Source organism: Ornithodoros turicata, chromosome 6 (assembly GCF_037126465.1).
Source record: "Ornithodoros turicata isolate Travis chromosome 6, ASM3712646v1, whole genome shotgun sequence".
NCBI classification, from domain to species: domain Eukaryota; kingdom Metazoa; phylum Arthropoda; class Arachnida; order Ixodida; family Argasidae; genus Ornithodoros; species Ornithodoros turicata.
Genome location: NC_088206.1, coordinates 14850284 through 14868625, shown reverse-complemented (window position 1 = coordinate 14868625; position 18342 = coordinate 14850284). Strand labels below are relative to the sequence as shown.

Here is an 18342-nt window from a genome sequence, read left to right as displayed (position 1 = left end):
TTATTGTTGATGAATTGACGTTAAAGCATAATTTTGAAACCTTACGTTCAAGCCCATTCGAGCTACCTCCACATGTCCGTTCTTGAATAAAAGGAACAGTTTATTTCAATGTTCCACGGGGGAGGGGAGTCATCCTTTTAACACCTTACTAGTCACGCGCTTACATACATAACCGTAATCGTTCTCGATTGGCTGGTCTGACGCTGAGTGTGCCTCCAGCGATTCGAGACAGCGGGACGCGACTGGGAGGTACCCGGGTTCGAATCCCGGTGCCGGCTGTGCTGTCTGAGACGTTTCCTGGGTTTTCCACAGACGCTTTCAGACATACGTTGGCACAGTTCCCTTAGAAGTCGGCCCAGGACGCACATTCCCCAGAGCACAAGTCGTGACGTTGCCCACTTGTGTGAGGCCGACAACGGCGAGCCGTATCGCCATCACCACCACCACCAATTCCGACATTTTACACTCGCTTAGTTGGGACTTTTGAACTACATGTTGAATTCCATCGCTTTAACTTGTTCATCTTTTTGTTATTTTTTATGTGTAAGCGTCCTGGGGTAGCCAGTTCGACTTCTTCGTGACTCACATCCCCCCTGTTTTTTTCTTCTTTATCACATCACCATCACATGTCCAGATTTTTCGCTATCACCACCATCATCGGTTATGGATCAATCCCGATTACCGTTCGCATTAGTCCCTCCTGCAGCAGTGTATATAAACGACCCTTATATACAGTGCATAGTTTCTTTGTAGTGACCTGCAGCCGTACCCCGATTCTCAAGGTCTAATTTCGCCGACTCGTTGACCCGAATGAGCGACCGCACAATTAGCTGGCGGAGGCAAATACCTGAACGGGAGCCACGAGCTGCCCTTATTGCCGTTGTCTGCGCCGTCACGCGATAGCTGCGTCAGTGGAGTTCCTTCGTCAGGATCACATGTCTATAACATTCATTATTAATGCCGATCTCTTGAGCAGGGGCGGCGGGAAGGGGGGTTACTGTAGACCCACTGAATTTGTGAAAGGGGCGCAAAATTCCCATGGAGGCGTGGCGTCAACGTGTTATCTCAGGTGCCGCACGCGAATAAAATGCCATAAACCATTTTCCTGAATCGATCAAATTGCCAGCATAGTCAAGGCAATCGTCTCGCGGAAAAGTTTTAGAGCTGGGTCTCTGGGATGCCGTGATACAGTCAGAGATAGGGCCTGCGTGGTGTGTTTTTGTTATTTTTACTGAAACATTCATATGCAAATAATGCAATATACATTCAATCCACACAAGACGAAAACAATAAAGCATTCGCCCCCTTTTGCCATTCAGACTGCCCCCAATATTTGGGACCCGGGCGTGAACTGGTGGTGGCGCCGGTTGGGACCTGGGGTGCCCCTGAATTCAGGTACAATGTGGTGTTGACTCTGTACTTTTTCTGAGGACTGGTCAAAAGGTATCCAGAATGGATGTATATTTGGACCATGAAAATGCTTATAAATTAGAAACATAACAACCACCGAGGTGCTCCCACTTTGGAAACTACACACTTTGTTCAACGCTGTTTCCACTCTTCGAAACATTTTCTTTAAATGTCTTCATTTTTTTTTTTTTGAAACAGTAAAGAGCTGTCTCGGTTCAATCTCCCGAATTCCCTTTCAAATGCGTTATGATTTTGGGGGAGGGGGGGAAACGTCACAAAGGGTGATCCCACTGGTGACTCTAAAATTATGGGAAATTGTGAGCAAAACATTCAAAATCGGCAATAAGAAATGTGAGGAGAGAGAGCTCCATAATGGGAAAAGCCTGAGTCTGGGCAAAGCTAGAGGAACAGAACAAACAGTTTGTCCACCAGCTGTCCGGCATCTAGGTATGCCACAGTCTCAAAGGAGAGAACTCTTCGCTGTTTCTAAAGGGGACTTCCAAAAATATTTCTAACACTGGAAACAACGCTGCGGTAAGTGTATATGGTTCCCGAAGGGGACGACGTATCAATTGTGACTAAGTTTCAAATTTGTAAGTACTTTTTATAAACAGAAATCCTTTCTGAGTACCTTTTAATCAGTCTCCGCGTACTGATGCTGAAGGCAACACGTAGATGAAATAAAAACGCAATTGCAGTATGCATTCAATTTCATGCGGACACCCGGGCAAACAAAACGTTTCTTAAAAAAAAAACATCGCTAATATTGGGATTATTCGAATACGGGAGCGAATACGTGTATCTTCGATTCGAATTTCCAAACGATATCTCTACCAAACCGAATTTATCCGAATAGTTCCAAAGAAGCCGAAGTTCAGTATTTGTTATTTTTCACGCCGATGCACGTGTTGTATATGTGTTACGCTGATTTCTGTAGTTATTCACTTCGTATTCGCTTCTTAGAAGGAACTATTCGCTCCCGTTTTAAAAATCGCTATTCGAACAATTTTACTTTTCATGTAACACGAAATATCAATTTCATAAATCCCCTCTTCGACATGTCGCGCTCTAAATGTGATACGCAAAAACCACTTCGGCACTTAAATAGTCGGTCAAAGTTGAGGGCATCGCGGAGACTTACTTGAAAGGCTTGTCGGAAATCCCTCGCACGAGAGACGCGACCACTTATGAGGAACGTATCCCGTTTGTCCGGCAGTCATGCAAATGGGAGAGGTATATAGCTCCGGCCTTGATTGCACTCCTTGCGCGAACGGAGAGTGAAGCTTGGGAGAGGCAGATTATGATGAATGAAACGTCACCGGAAGTAGTACGTCGGTGGAGAGATCAAAGGGGAAATCCGGGGAGAGGGAAGCCAACGACCTTAATGCTCGTGACCAACATCGCAGGTGAGTCAACCTGAGGGAGAACTACATTCGCTGCTCTCGGTGTCTGTCGTAACCGAAACACCCCAAGCAGCACAATGTACTGAAAGTCGAGTGCAATAGGGGTGGGCGCTATGTGTCTTATCAATGTTCTTTAGTTTCAGGAGTCTGTTCAAGGCCTTCCTATTGCAGTCGACTTTCAGTACATTTTGCTGCTTGGGACATGCCCTGTTAGTTTTCGAATCTTATCTCACGCTACAAATTTCCTACTCTTCAACCACGTGGATTGCGCGCACATGTGGGCCCGTGATAATTAATAGAGAGTCTTAGTACATCGTATGCTATCGCCTTTGCCTTACGTAATGGATAGCGTTGATGATTCTGCGCCCGCCCACAACAGAAAGAGAGCTTCGCGCAGTGCGCAGAACCACCAATGCTATCTGTTACGTACGCTATCGCCTTTGCTACGATGTACTAAAACACTCTATTATTAACTCAAAACTCGTGACGGATTCCTCTGAGATTGTTTTCGCGCAGTGCAGTGTCCCGGATGTGTGTGTGTGGGGGGGGGGGGGGGGGGGGATATGCTTAATGATAACAAACAAACAAACAAAGAAGAGGAACGAGGGAAAGGTCAGCCAGACAGGGTGTCCGCTTGCTATTCCCCCAAAAAATAAAAAAGATAAAGAAAAAGAAAAAAAAGAATAAAAAAGAATCAGAGAGAGAGAGTACCCAGGCGGGCATAGTCCGGTTCACAGGGCGACCAGTAGGTCGGTTGCAGCGAGGTAACGGAGGAGCAGTCTGGTGACTACGCACTGTCGGGCGCGCTGCACGGGGCCGAGTAAGGTCCGCAGCGTGAGGTGCAGGCCGAGGTGTGTGAGCTGTTGCTCAAGTGCGGCTCTGGCTGATGAGTAAAGGCGGCAGTGCAGGAGGAGGTGGGTAGTGTCCGCCACCACACCACATTTCGTGCATAGTGGAGAACCTATGTTGCCCATGAGGAACTGGCGCGATGGGGTCTTAGCGACGTTGAGTCGTAAGCGGTGAAGGAGTGAGCTCTCCCTTCGAGTGAGGCTCAGTGGGATGGTGAGCTCCATCTTGGGATCGATGGAATGAAGGAAAGTGCGGGCTGGGACGGCGCTCTCAGTGAAAAGGCGAGTGTGCTGGGCGCACATGCGGCGTATGTGGAGTCGGCATGACGAGGGTGATAGCGGGACCGATAACAATGGTGTAGAGGTGTGGGCCTGCTTCGCAGCGGCGTCGGCGGATGTGTTGCCGGGGAGGCCTGTGTGACCGGGGACCCACTGAAGCCAAACGCTGTGGCCCGCGCGGGCGAGACGGCTGAGGCACTGAACGATGAGCGCGCCAATGTCCTGAACAAGGGGGATCGAGAATGATGACAGCACTTCTAGCGCCGCCTTGCTGTCTGTGAAGATGGTCCATGGTGCGGGAACGGATGCCGAGATGAACTTCAGGGCTTCATAAATGGCGATCATTTCGGTTTCGGTGGATGAAGTCTCGTACGGGAGTTTAAACCCATGCCTGCAGTGGGCGTGAGGCACGTAGAAGGCTGCTGCCGACCCGCCTGGTATCACCGAGCCATCGGTGTATATGGGTACTCGCTGGTCATGAAGCGAGTAAATGTGCTCCAACGCGAGCTGCCGCGCGACCCCCGTGGGTGTGTCATGCTTGCGAGAGAGGCCGGGGATGCGTGTTATCGTTGTGGGTCGGTCGAAGGGCCACATAGGGGGTGCGAACGACCCCGCCGGTGCAGGCGGAAGGCGCCCGTTGAGTCTGCGAATGGCGTCGCCGAAGGCAGAGTCCGGGTACTTCTGCGGTATCGTTCGCAGATGATGCAGGGGGTGCAGTGTGATGAAGCGCGCGTAGGTTCGGAGGGTCTCCTTGTCGCGGAGGATGGGGGCCGGGGGTTCTCCCGCCTCTGCAAGGACCGAGAAGGTTTCGGACGTCCTTGGGACGCCGAGACAGATACGGAGGCTACGGGCCTGGATGTTTAAGAGTTCCCTCTCTCCGGTACGTGCAGGACCGGGCAGGACCGTGCAGGACCGGGAGGCTGTAGCGGAGAGCGCCCAGCGTGAGCGAGTTGTGCACATGGCGGAGGTCAGCGTACGACGGGCCCCAGGAGGCGCCGGATATGCGGCGCAGCACATTTGCAAGGCTGTTGGCTTTGGAAGACAGGGCCCTGACATGTGGCGACCACGATAGCCCTGCGTCAATGGTTATGCCTAGGTATGTGCACTGTCGGACAAAGCTGAGCTGCGCTCCCGCAACTCGAAGGGGGTAATTCTGGAAGGAACGGCGAGAGAAGGCCATGGCCGACGTTTTGCATGGGGACACGGAGAGACCACGGTCGGAGAGGTAGGACTCGACGGTGTTGAGAGCACCTTGTAGGCGGAGTTGGATAGTGTCCCGGCGGGTGGATGATGTCCAAAGGCAAATGTCGTCCGCGTAGATCGTAACGTTGACATCATTACTTATTTGTGAAGGGAGGGAGGCCATGATGACATTAAAGAAGAGGGGACTGAGCACACAGCCCTGCGGAACGCCGCTCTGCACAGCAAAGGTAGCGGTGTCGCCGTCGGCAGTACGAATAAACAGGGACCGGTTGCAGAGGAAATCTTGTATCCACGAGAGCGGGCGGTTGCCCACTCCCGCTTCTTGAAGCGTCGCGACGATGGTGCTGTGGAGGACGCTGTCGTAGGCCTTCATCACGTCCAGAAAGACCGCCACAGTGAGCTTCCCTTCCGAGCGTGCTTGCTGTGTGCTGGAGACAATGTCGATGACATTGTCAATTGACGACCTGCCTTGCCGAAAACCTGCCATGGCTTCAGGGAAGAACATCGTGGACTCGAGGTACCAGTTGAGGCGGGAGGACACCATGCGCTCCATAACCTTTCCGACGCAGCTTGTCAGGGCTATTGGCCTGAAGGAGTCGATGTTATGAGGGGATTTCCCTGGTTTGAGGATGGGAACCACCATCGCCGTTTTCCACCTCTCCAGGGGCAGACCAGGTCACGTACAAGGCACTCCGCAATCTCCCTCGCAGCGGGCGCGAAGCCCTCCTCAAACTCTCTAACGAATCATGGCGTTCAGGATGCGGCCCGGATGTAGGGCTCCTCTATACAAGTGTGCCGAAAGTGCTAACAGAACGATCAATGAAACGTGATGCACGTTGCACTGGAGTAAGGTTTCCTGCTATACAAAGTCCGGTGTAATGCTACCGCCATTTGTTCTACCTCACCGGATATGATTTCTTATCCTTGATGTTAACATTGCCTTGAGTTTGAAACATCATGCCAACACCAGCTAGTTTGCCTACTCATGTTATGTTCATCCCTCTTATCCTTGTTTCCTCTTTATTTCTCATCCTCACTCTTAAAATAAAACTGATTGATTGATTGATTGATTGATTGATTGATTGATTGATTGATTGATTGATTGATTGATTGATTGATTGATTGATTGATTGATTGATTGATTGATTGATTGATTGATTGATTGATTGATTGATTGATTGATTGATTGATTGATTGATTGATTGATTGATTGATTGATTGATTGATTGATTGATTGATTGATTGATTGATTGATTGATTGATTGATTGATTGATTGATTGATTGATTGATTGATTGATTGATTGATTGATTGATTGATTGATTGATTGATTGATCGATCGATCGATCGATCTGTGGGACGTTCCTCCCCCCCTTTGCATTACCGGAAGTCAAAACATCTCTCCGGCCGCACTATACGACGCAAATAACGTGTCAACATGACATTCTCGGGTAAACATAAACATGCCCCTGCCACAACTTCCGGTGTCACAAAGACTTCCGGTCATTCCGCGACTAAGGACGCTCGGAACCAGCCGCCATGCAGAATTTCGCTTTCCTGATTTTTTGAAAACGGGAGGCGTACGCTTTTTGTGGCAGTTTGAGTTGCCACAAAAAGGCGTATACGACCCTCTCTCTCCTCAAATCAGAAGCGATAACTGTATCAATTTGCACAGTGGTTGGTGCAGAGAGTGTTTGCTGTGAAACCGGATGTTGTTTTGGCACCAAACCGGAAGAGGTGAAAATGGCATGTATACGTTGCACCCACACCCAATAGGCTGGAGTTGGAGGCTGCCCTAAGGAAATCACCCCCTCACACCTCTCCTGGGCCTGACTGTATTACGTACAAGGCCCTCCAAAATCTACCCCTCCATGGCCGACACGCACTCCTTAAGCTCTACAATAATTGTTGGCGGGATGGTGTTTTCCCAGCAGAATGGAAGAATGCAATGATAGTGCCGCTCCTGAAGCCAGGCAAGTCTCCACACGCCATTGATGCCTTCCGCCCAATTGCCCTCACCAGCTGTGTCGGGAAGGTTATGGAACGGATGGTATCCGCACGATTGAACTGGTATTTTGAGAGCACCCGATTCTTCCCTGAAGCTATGGCTGGTTTCCGGCAAGCGCGGTCGGCGATTGACAATGTCATCGATCTCGTCTCCTCCATCCAGCAAGCAAAGTCTGATGGGCTCCTAACGGCCGCTGTCTTCCTGGATGTAGCGAAAGCATACGACAGTGTTCTCCATAATGTTGTAGTCGCGTCGCTTCAAGAAGCTGGTGTGGGTGGCTGTACCCTTACCTGGTTGCAAGCCTTCCTCTCTGACAGGTCTCTGTTCGTACGCACAGCAAATGGTGACAGTGCCAACTACTTTGTGCATCGTGGAGTTCCACAAGGGAGCGTCCTCAGCCCGCTCCTGTTCAATGTCATCCTGGCACATCTCCCTTCTCTTCTGCCCAAGCATACCAATATCACGATCTATGCCGATGACATTTGCATATGGACCTCTGCAGCGCGCCGTGATGCCATTCAGCGTCGTCTGCAACGTGCCTTAGACCTTCTTGTGACGCATCTTGCTGACCGTGGGTTGTCGGTCTCGCCGGCTAAGACAGTAGCTATGGCATTCACGCGGCGCTCCTTCACCAAGTACCCCCTACTGCTAGCTGGCTCTAGACTGAACTACGTCTCGCATTATCGGTATCTAGGCATCATCATTGATAGGGGACTGACATGGTCGCGGCAGATCAACTCCCTTTCTGCTAGCGCCCGCATCTACTGTAATGTGCTCCGGCACCTCTGTGGATCCACATGGGGCCCGTCCTGTGCTGACCTCCATCGTGTGCACTGCTCCCTGTTGCTTGGCGTTATGCGCTATAGCCTGCCTGTCCTTTATGGGCTCTCCAACACTCACGAGCGGGAGCTGCTCAATATTCAAGCCAGAAGTCTCCGTCTCTGTTTGGGAGTGCCAAAGACAACCGAAACCTTCTCTGTTTTGGCGGAGGCACGCGAGCCATCGGTGCTTATTATTCGCGATAGTGTCGCCTTACACGCGTACACACGTTATCTTGTCCGCCATCCAGCCCATTACCTCTGTGACATTGCGCAACGTTATCCCGCATCTGCATTCGGTCAAGCTATTTGCCGTTTACGAAGCAACATCCCCTCAACTTCCGCCCGGACTTCCTTTGCGCCACCCATGTGGACACTTCACTACCCCACTGTACAAACGTCAATTCCGGGCCTTAGGAAAAAGAAGGTTGTGCCAACAGTTGTGGCCTGCCAACTGACCTTGTTCCACATCTACAGTCACCACCGGCATCGCACCCAGATATACACCGATGCTTCAGTCACTCTAGTTGGGTCGTCTGCTGCCTTCTGCATCCCAGAGGATGGAGCTGAGCACGGCTTCAAGCTCCCTCTTATGTCATCTGCTGAGGCTGAGGCATTCGCACTACTGGCCGCTTTGAGACATATCTCCTCGTGTGCGCCCAGGGCCTGGTCGGTCCTCACTGACAGTAAAGTGGCTCTGGAGGCGCTGGCCTCTTACTCTGCCGCAGTCATCAGTGACACCTATACCACGATCATCGCCCTGCACTCTGAACTTGTATCACTGGGACACGAAGTGGTGTTCCAATGGATCCCGAGCCATGTCGGAATTTCAGGCAATGATCGTGCTGACGCTCTTGCTCGGCAAGCCCACGACGCTGAGCAACCAACTGTCTTTCCCCTTGCGCACTCTATGTGCCAGCTGAAAATCCGCCGCTTCACTGCCAACCGCACACAGCTCTTTCAGCAAGAAGCTATACGCACCAATGCCTTCCTCAAATCCATTGACCCTTTAATGACATATGCTGTGCCTGGCCGCATCCCGCGCATCGAGGAATCGCTGATTCATCGGCTGCGGCTGAATGTGGCCCGAACTCCTCTCCTCCTATTTAAGATGAATCAGCACCCATCACCTCTTTGCCCAACGTGCAACGTTGAAGCCGATGTGCCACACATTCTCATTGCCTGCCAGCGGTACGAAGTCCACCGATCGAGTCTCCGGCGCCGCCTTGCTCATCTAGGCTACCGAGAGCTTTCCCTCGCGGTGCTACTTGGCCCTACCCAGCACGCTGAAGTCACGTCTGCGCTGACACGATTCCTTCGGGAATCTAAACTCCTGGGCACTCTCTGATGCGCAACGATTAGTGAAGGAGCTGTTACTTCTGTATTTTTTGATAATTTTCTGTACCCCAGCTGTTTTCTTCTGTTTGCTTGAAAGCATTAGGGAATAGCAAGCCCACACCGTGGCTAACCTTTCCCTCTCCTTCTTACTTTGCATTAAACATATTCCCCCCCACACCCAATACTATCTTCCCCAATACTATCATCCCCATTCACGCATACCTCTTTTGTGGCTTTACGTCTTGGACCTAGTCTTTACTGTTTTGTGTACTTGGGATTGGACTGTTGGACTGTATGCTTCTTGCATTTTTTTTTTTTTTTTGTCTCACTTGCCTTACCAGCGTATTCTTCCTCTCCTGTCAGTATACATGCATTTCGACTGTAACACTGTTCTTCTAACCTGACAAAGTGTACACTGCTACACCAAAGCCTTGTTCACAATAATTTTTTTTAAAATGATTTTAGAGCTGTTGTAACTTTTTATCTGACTTTTCTGTTGATTATTTTTGTTTTGTTTTTTTCTGCAACTTACTTAGGTATAATATGATGTTCAAAGCTGGGTGCCTGATCCGAAACAGTTTAGGTCGGACCTCCTTGCTCTACTTTAGCGAATTCAATGCTACGCCAAATGTCGTGCTGATGACTAGGAGGTGGTGGGTTCGAATCCTACCACCGGCTGTGCTGTCTGAAGTTTTCTCTGGGTTTCCCGGCAGACTTTCTAGACGAATGTCGGCACAGTTCCCCCCGAAATCGGCCCAGGACGCACATTAACCCTTCTGTCCCCCACCCCTTCCTGCTGTCCTCTCTCCATCTGCCCACGTCTCTACGCCGCTAAAAGCCGCAGTAAGTGACGCGTTATTACCGAGCGATCTGCTTTCCGGTATGGCGACATGTTGCTTCGGAGGTATCGTGCGTGCTGGGCTGACTTGACAGAGAATTGTGACGACATTTCCCTTATAGTGGCGGAAAAAACCCAGGGGAAACACCTGGGCCCGTTTCCGTGAACATCAAGGAGATTCCTCAGCGGTGTCCCCAGTAGCTTCGGTAATGTCTCGGGCACGCGATACTGTCCTCAACGCTTCTCGTAATTCAAGCAATGCTGAAAAATGTCCTGAACGTTCGAGCAAGCGGCCCCAGTTCCTCGTATGAAGATTTGCCTGTGCATTGTTGCGCATGTCATAAAAGCGAGTTTTAACAGAACCGAAGCACCCACCGAAGACAATACACGATGTACAAATCGGAGATCAACAACGTGACGTCATCCAAATTAAAAGAACAGCGTGATCGGCTTATCGTATTCTTATCGTTGAACAGAATCATCCCCTATACTGGGTCATTGCACAGCGACTGGACCGCTCGAATTTTTTAAAGAAAAATTTGAAATTTTTTAACGAAAAATTGAGTGTAGAGATCCTACGCAGATGAGTAGCTACTGAGGTCGCAGCTGAAGTTTTCCTAAAGGTTTGGAAGGACCCAATAGGCATCGTGAAGTGATATAAGTGTATCTAATATGTTTATATATTTGTATTATATAATATGTGTATATGATATTTCCCCCATTTATTCGCTCGTGCTGTATCCGATAAACTACCTAGCATTGTCTTTGTGTCATTAAACGACCTATACCCTGTATCTTATGCAAAATGTTTCTAACCCTCACTCTCTAGTGCCGCGCGCAAAAGACACGATTTCCGCTCGTTTTTGACATTTTTTTCACGTCTTTCCCTTTATAACTCGCCGGTGAAGTAAACACGTCGATTATTGCGTATAGCATGTCAGGCGAAAATATTGAAGATGGTCGAGCCGCTCGATAGTATCATCTGCCGTAGTATGACCCTGCTGTCAAATCCATTCAAGCTCAGCAAAGTTACATCACCCACGTTGAAAGGAATAGCATGACTGGCTTATAGTTTTCCGCGTATCGGGGGCGGGGGGGGGGGGGGGTCGCGTAATAGAGGCAGTGGGGGTGCAGGTGACACCCATGTCTGCTGCTTTTCAGGTTTTATTGGCTTTTCTGTTAGGTATTTGGTTGGCGGGGAAAATCCCTGGGCCGTGCCTAGACGTAATGTGATTCAGAGCTGATGAGAGGATGTTGTTTAGATTGAAATTTACATGTCGTGAACGCTGTACGAGGGCGTGCTCTAAAGTTGTCGACCCGACCTATTCTCAGATATACTATCGCGATCGTGTTACCAACCATAGGCACAAAAATCAAGACGAAGACGAAGCAGATTCAGAAATCCGCCACTTTAGAAAGAGCTGGCGCCTCCTAGTGGCCAACCGCCGAAGTAAAATGGTTGACATGGGGTCGAAAGCACTTGTTCGTAGTACGCACTACATGCGCTGGCCACAATGCGTTAACTGCACTTAACTCCAAGTTCATGCATGGAGCCTCTAGGAAGCAACATCGTACCTGGGATGTATCCATCTGCCGTCACAACGCTCGAACAAGATCGTAAGCCGTCTGCTGTGCCCCGAGCAAATGCTGAACTTACAGCGGTCACCGGATTCTTCACGGCAGACGCAAAAGGGAAATGAAGGCTTTTATGCGGTGTACGCCGCCTGCCCAGAAGAGCACGAACGATATACAGTGAACCCTTGTTAATATGACCCCCGATAATCTGACATACTCACTTTATGACCGTTTTTCTCGGGAACCGTTCCTCCGCCATGTAAACCCAACTCGTTACTAGGACAATCCGCTTTTCTGACTATGACCGAGATTTTTGTCACAAGTATGGTCAAACACAGGTATTAGCATCTCGTTATTATGACCATGTCACATGACCTGCAGAGTAGCCCCAGGGAGAGGTCACCACGTACCTCATGCAGAGGGTGACACGTGTTGAAGTAGGGCGCCAAAGTTTGGGATGACTCCTGATGTTATTGACCTCTAAATTATTCATAGTGCTTTACGGGCTCCCAAAGCACTGTAGTGCTTAAAACAGCAATGACCACGAGACCAGGTCACACTGTGCTGCTGCTGTTGTTGTGCACCTAAGACTGGCCGGAACAAAGCGGTCTCTGAGGTCAACGGAATGCGCGTTTTCGTTAGTATGACAATTTGCTTTATGACCAAAACCTTCGGGAACGGTGGTGGTCATACTAACGAGGGTTCACTGTAGTTGGAGCTTATTGTCGTTGTTATTGTCATAGTGAGATCAACACCCAGCAGAGCTCTCTTGTAACATGCAGATGAGGGCCAATATTTTTGGGCGGAGCCCATTTTCTCATTTCTCACACGAGTTACGTTATAATTGAGTTTTCCAGGTTTTTCATTCAGTGCGTAAAAGATTGGGTATTTCTCTTTCCTCCTCTTAGCAGCTGTTGTGTTCTGCAGTCGCATGTAAACAGTGCTTTGTGGTGTGGCGTTCAAGTTGTGGCGAATTTCCCCATTCATCATCATTAATTTATCTGTTGTTGTTGCTGTTGTGAAAGTTGAGGTTGAATGACGGTCTAAGGTGGGAATGCAAAGCCGAGGCTGAAGTCGCATAATGGGTTCCCAGGTCACGTGACGTGGGGCGTCAGGAAAATCACTTTCCACGCCGAGACTGCGAGGTGATGCGCGTTCGAATCCCGGCACCGGCTGTGCTGTGTGAGATTTCCGGGCAAATGTCAGCACATTAACTCCTGAAGTCGACCCAGTACGCATACGTTCCCACACCCACTCCTTTCTGTTGTCCTCTCTGCATCTGTCCACGTCTGTAGGAAGCTCATATAGCCACAGCCGCTTTGCGGCGTTAACACGGAAGATAAAAAAAAGAGATGGGTTTTGAAGTATTGAAGTGTTGAAATGGTAACGCCGAATGATGGATTATGATATTGATGTCGAGTTATGATGGTGATGTGGTGTGATGGGGACTGTAAGTAATGCTCATCATGATGTGATGTTGAATGTATTTTTAGAAATGTCCTATGCAGTGGTTCCGTGACGGAACTATAGTCGTGTTCAACTTAAGAAGGAAAAGAAATGTAGTCCGTCAGCTCTCAAAATATTACTGCGCCGCGAATATGATGGCTGGACACAGAGAGGTCACGCTCGCTGCTCCGCGAGATAATGTAAGCCATTATGCATGCTCGCTCTGCTTCCGTATTGGCTGTTAAGACTGGCAAACATGACACTGCGCTGCGTGGTGGCGCTGCAGTATTTCTCCTGGCGCGCTATTGCGTCCCCTTATCTCCAACGGCGTATGTATAGTTAACGGACGAGATTTCTTTTCCTTGATTCCTTTTCCGATTGACACATGCTAGAAACACACGTTTCAAGCTTCTACTGCACGCTTGAATGGAGCACAATGACACCTGCATGTCCTCACACACGCTGCGCTACGCCTAGTATAACATCCCTGCGATACAAGAACCATGTCACGGATATATCGATTCTTACGCATGAAGGAATCGAGGGGGGGTGGGAGGTGGCGCTTCCTTTTTCTAATTGAGGAATTATTGAGGCCACTGATGCAATCATAATGCACTCGAGTATCGTATAATGACGAGGAATAGGTTGTTGTTTGAGATCGTCACATTGTCACAGTACGCATATGCGGGTCATTCAGAAACACGCATCAATGAGCAGTCAGTGAGAGTATGCACGTGTTACGATGTTACTCTGCTTTTCGATGTATCTGCCACGTGCCAGTGGGCTGCTTATGGGGTCACGAAAACCGTGTAAATAACAATCGGAAGTAGTTGCAGTTAGTGGAGTGTCGGCAATAACATTAGTGTGGAGTAAAGGCCAAACGGGACTACTATGTAATGTGGGGCAAAAAGTAACTTCAGACTAAAACAGAAACTGATTTACAGACTGTAAAAGAAAGAGAAACAAAAAGTGCAGTGTATAGCGTCTAAGGCCCGGGTTCAGCAACCCCGATTAACATTTGAACCGAGATCAACAACTTGAATTTAACCCTTAAAGGGGCACTAAAATGCACAAACGAGTTCACTTCAAATTACGTTACATGCTACGTTAATTTCGTACTTGTTTCGTACTTGATTCCGTTGTTGGTGAAATCGGGCATAAGTTTAAAGGAGAAGAGTTTTGCATAAATGGCCAATGAAGGGATTTGCTGATGTTTACAGCTCCATATGATGTATAGTTCTTTGGTGTACAGGATCGACATCGTAGACGCGCTTGAATTACGCGAGGGACAGCAAAACCGCCTGGAGATCGAGTGAAGGGCTATACAGCACGCAGTACACGTCGAGGAGCGCTTTCCACGTTTGCAGCAATAGATCTCTACCTGAGAAACGTCAGCGTGACGTCGGTAGACAGACTGAAACCGAAACAAACCGGAATGGGAGGGCTGGAGGGCTGGGTTCCACGAATGGGCACGTGTTCGCTGCCGCCTATTGAAAGAAAAGTAGGACCGAAGGTCGCGTCCCTTTCAGAGACCATCGTAATCCCCTCAAGATCCTGGTTTTCGGGCGCGACCTTGTTCGCCCCTATAGCTTCGAGCGTAGTTCAACTCTACCAAATTGGTGGCGCTGTGGAACACTATGACGTCATTTGTTTACAAACAGGGAGAGGTCTATAGCGCGCCGCTGTTTTTATATAGATTAAAGGTACTGTAAAGCAGCGGGCATATAATTTTATACTGCTGGCGCATATGACAGCCTGGGTGCTCAGTATACAAACGCCACAAATTTCGGTGATGATGGATAGATGAAAAAAAAAGGGGGGGAACCCCACAAATTTCATTCAAATCCTCCTCGTAGTTGTTTTAGAAAATTCAGATTTAATATTACGGGCGACCCTGTGTCTAAGACCCGACACGAACTCAGTGGTTCCCGCTATGTAGGGCGTCGAACATAAACATCCCAACAACAGTGGGAGTGTACAGCGCCATCTGTGGACCCCTACCGTCACCACGCCGGCTCGCTGCATCTTTGCGTAGGTGACTCTCATGGTGATTCTGCTGACAGTTGTGTTACTCATTTCCACGATGTACCAATGTTCTTGCATTTTGAGATAATATATGTCAGGAACTATCTCGTTTGAATAAACTTTTCAAATAAAGTTCAAGAAGCTGGCTACTTAGCCCATGACTTAGCCGATAGAATGTTGGGGACATGTAACACTGTTGCTCGACGAATGGGCGGTTGTTTGCCAGCAGGCGTCGCCCCGCGTCTTTTCACCGCAGCTTCAACCGTGGCTAAAAATATTCCTAATTTTCTGTCGCACATAAAATTTCTTTCAGAATAAACTTTCAAATGCCGCTCCCAATATTAACAGCTTGTCTACTGCATTACAGTACCTTCGTTATTATGACATCATTAGGGGACCCTATTGTGCTTGGGAAATCACGTAACGTCAGGGAATTTCATTTGACTCAGAGGTTAGCGCACCAGCACACCTTTCCGAAGGATGCGGCTACCTGCAGACCCTGTATGTAGTCGCATCCTATACAGGTAGAACGATATGTTGCGGCCACATTGAAGCTGGTACAGGGTGGGTCACCTTTTGCGAGAGACGTTGCGTGCAATGAGCCGTGTGTTGAACTGTCGATTCTTTCGCTCACAAATCACGGACGACGCAACCGACGAATCCTGTTCCTTTTGTATTAGTGTCAAGGTAACGGCATCTTTTACTCTGTTTATTCCGCACGTTAGTGCCCCTTTAAAAAACATTAGGGTTGATAAAATGTAAGCCCACGGACCCATCATTGCGGTGCTGTGAAGCAATCCCCGCATCGTGCAGGCGGAAGACGTCGCGGAAGTCACACTAAATATTATTTTTTTCCGTCCAGAACATAGATATGACTACAAGATGTAGTAACAGTAGTTGTTTATTAGCTGAGAGGAACGCGCGGGAGATGATATCGCTCCTCGTCTCGGTCCCTGTAGCATGTGAACGGCGATATGGGCTATTTATAAATGACATCTGTTTCCGGAGCATGCATCACAGACAAACACTTAAGGAAGGTGCTGTGATGTTATTACATGGGGTGGTCGGTCAAAGCGACCATCACTGAAGGTTGGGACGAGGTACTAGCATGACACGACCGGGCTTAATCGCTTCATCGTCGTTACGGTCTTTACAAGCTAACGTGTGGCGGGAAATTCAAAAAGGTGGGCACGTGACACACTGCGCGTGACGTGTACCACGGCCTTCACGTATCGCGCAAAGAGCGCCGTGCACTTGTTTTATCACGTGCCCACCTTTTTAAATTTCCCGCCTGCCTTTTTGAATTTCCCGCCACTCGTTAGCTTGTAACGACCGTAACGACGATGAAGCGATTAAGCCCCCAGGAATTGCGACACAGAAATAATTCGTAAACGGGTTTAATACCAGTGTGGTGAAAGATGTTAACGGAGATGAACCTGGGTCAAGCGGACACCGAGCGCAGGTACACAAAAACCAAGATTGAAACGGTGGAGCTCAGCAGTCGAAACGATGCCTGGAAAATATATAGACGATCTGAGCACCTACGTCATTGATTACGTAACGCCACCGCGCAAAGCATGCTGGTAGGCACTATCTGCCCTCATCTGCCTATCAGCCGACGCGTTCTTCCCGCTTCTCGCCCACCACAGCCAGCGCCTCCTCTATTACTCAATGCCTCTCCATTTGGTCAGAGATGCCGTACTGCGCATGCGTATTAGTTCACGTTCTCTCGTTTGACGGCGCAACTACCCTAAACCCAGGTCTGACGCGCGCTGACGTCACCTGCTGCACATGTTCGTGTTTTGATGTCTTCTTTGTAATCACTCGCAAGGAAGTGCTTGCTGCACACAACGGAACAGTTGGAAGTAGTGTTCGGCTCCCAATCTTTCCTCGCTATCACTTTCTACCACTTCTTTCGTAACGCGAGATCCGCAGGCACCTCATGAAACGATACGCCTTGCTCCTTTTTCTTGGTCCCAGAAGTAAAAAAAAATGGCAGAAGGCTGTACGCAGTACCGCATTTTTCGAAACGTTCGAAACCGCGCTTATCGAAATCAGACAAGCGCGCATAGCAGACGACAAGGGGTATCAGAGCCGTGTATGCCAAAGGGAGTCTGGCCATTAATGGAACATGCCTATACCTGGAGCTCCACCCACTTTTTGAGCTCTCTGGCCAATCACGAGCCAAAATACAGTTCGCTATTAATCCCAGGCTATCCACGCTACACTTTACCGTGATTCACTGGGTGCCGACATTTTCGGGAAACTGGATTGGATTAGATTGAATAGGATATTCCCTGACGACCTAGCAACATAATGGATTTTGCGTCCACTTTTAACGGCGCCATCTGGATGGAGAGGGGCATGTCGGGAAGACGCAGAATAGCAGAAGGGCAGAAGTAGCAGAAGCAGAAGTGCTTGCTAGCAGAACCGATTGGCCGGTAGAACCGCTACTTGGAACAGACTGCCGGTATTATACGTATTTTAACTATGAAGTATAACAAGATTGAATCAAGAACGGGCAAAGGTGTGTATATGGGTAATGTCATCAAATGCAAATTTTTGGCCATCCGTAGCGTTTTTCTTACTATTTGCCTGTGATCGCTGTCGTTACTAGGCCTAACAAGGACGACGAAACATTATTTCCAGGTAAACATCGACACTGGAGCGTAATTTAAAGGTGATTTGCAAGATAATTACAACACAATGTACACTTACGGAATAAAATTTACGTGATTTGTGAAAAAAATTGTCATGAAATCCTCGCTTCGCCGTTCCAAGCTACGCCGCCATTTTCGGGAAAATTTTGGTGTCATGGCGGCCCGCATAGAAAACAGTAGCCAATGAAAAACGCTCAATTTGATTGACAGGTCGAGCCTCTTTTTTAGGCTTCTCCTAATGGCCAGACTCCCTTTGGCATACACGGCACTGAGGGGTATAGGGAAGTGGCGCCCTCTACGTGCCTCCGCGGGAAAGGGAAGCGACTCGGCGCATCTGCAAATGGACAGGCATTGAGTAATAGATGAGGCACTGCCACAGCAGAGTATAACCTCGAACCAGTCTTCTCGTGACGTCACATGTTGTTAATCAGAGGGTCGTCTATTGAAGCCCAGAACCTAGCGGTTTTAGTTGCTTAGGTCACGTTAGGGGCA

General features: G+C 48.9%; 2 protein-coding genes across 4 annotated transcripts in view; both read right to left on the bottom strand.

Moving 5' to 3' along the window:
• LOC135399225 (sodium-dependent nutrient amino acid transporter 1-like) overlaps nucleotides 1-18342 on the bottom strand; it is a 53137-nt gene that overhangs the window by 21279 nt on the left and 13516 nt on the right. Inside the window, exon 1 of one of the 3 annotated variants that reach the window (XM_064631013.1) lies at nucleotides 2552-2747. The exons of the other annotated variants lie outside the window; for them this stretch is intronic. The gene's annotated coding sequence lies outside the window, so the exon portion shown is untranslated. Of the gene's footprint in view, nucleotides 1-2551; nucleotides 2748-18342 lie in introns of those variants that run through there. 3 annotated transcript variants of the gene reach the window in all.
• On the bottom strand, nucleotides 3545-5786 carry LOC135397505 (uncharacterized). The gene is made up of 2 exons (XM_064629108.1): nucleotides 4825-5786; nucleotides 3545-4757 (listed from the first exon to the last, which is right to left on the bottom strand). Exons 1-2 carry the CDS (start codon nucleotides 5784-5786, stop codon nucleotides 3545-3547), a joined length of 2175 nt encoding a protein of 724 aa, XP_064485178.1.

Coding starts and splice junctions, on each gene's coding strand:
- LOC135397505 (XM_064629108.1), bottom strand. CDS start 5,786: ATGGTGGTTCCCATCCTCAAACCAGGGAAATCCCCTCATAACATCGAC. Junction 4,758..4,824: donor GGTCCTGCCCGGTCCTGCAC/GTACCGGAGAGA, acceptor CGGCGTCCCAAG/GACGTCCGAAACCTTCTCGG.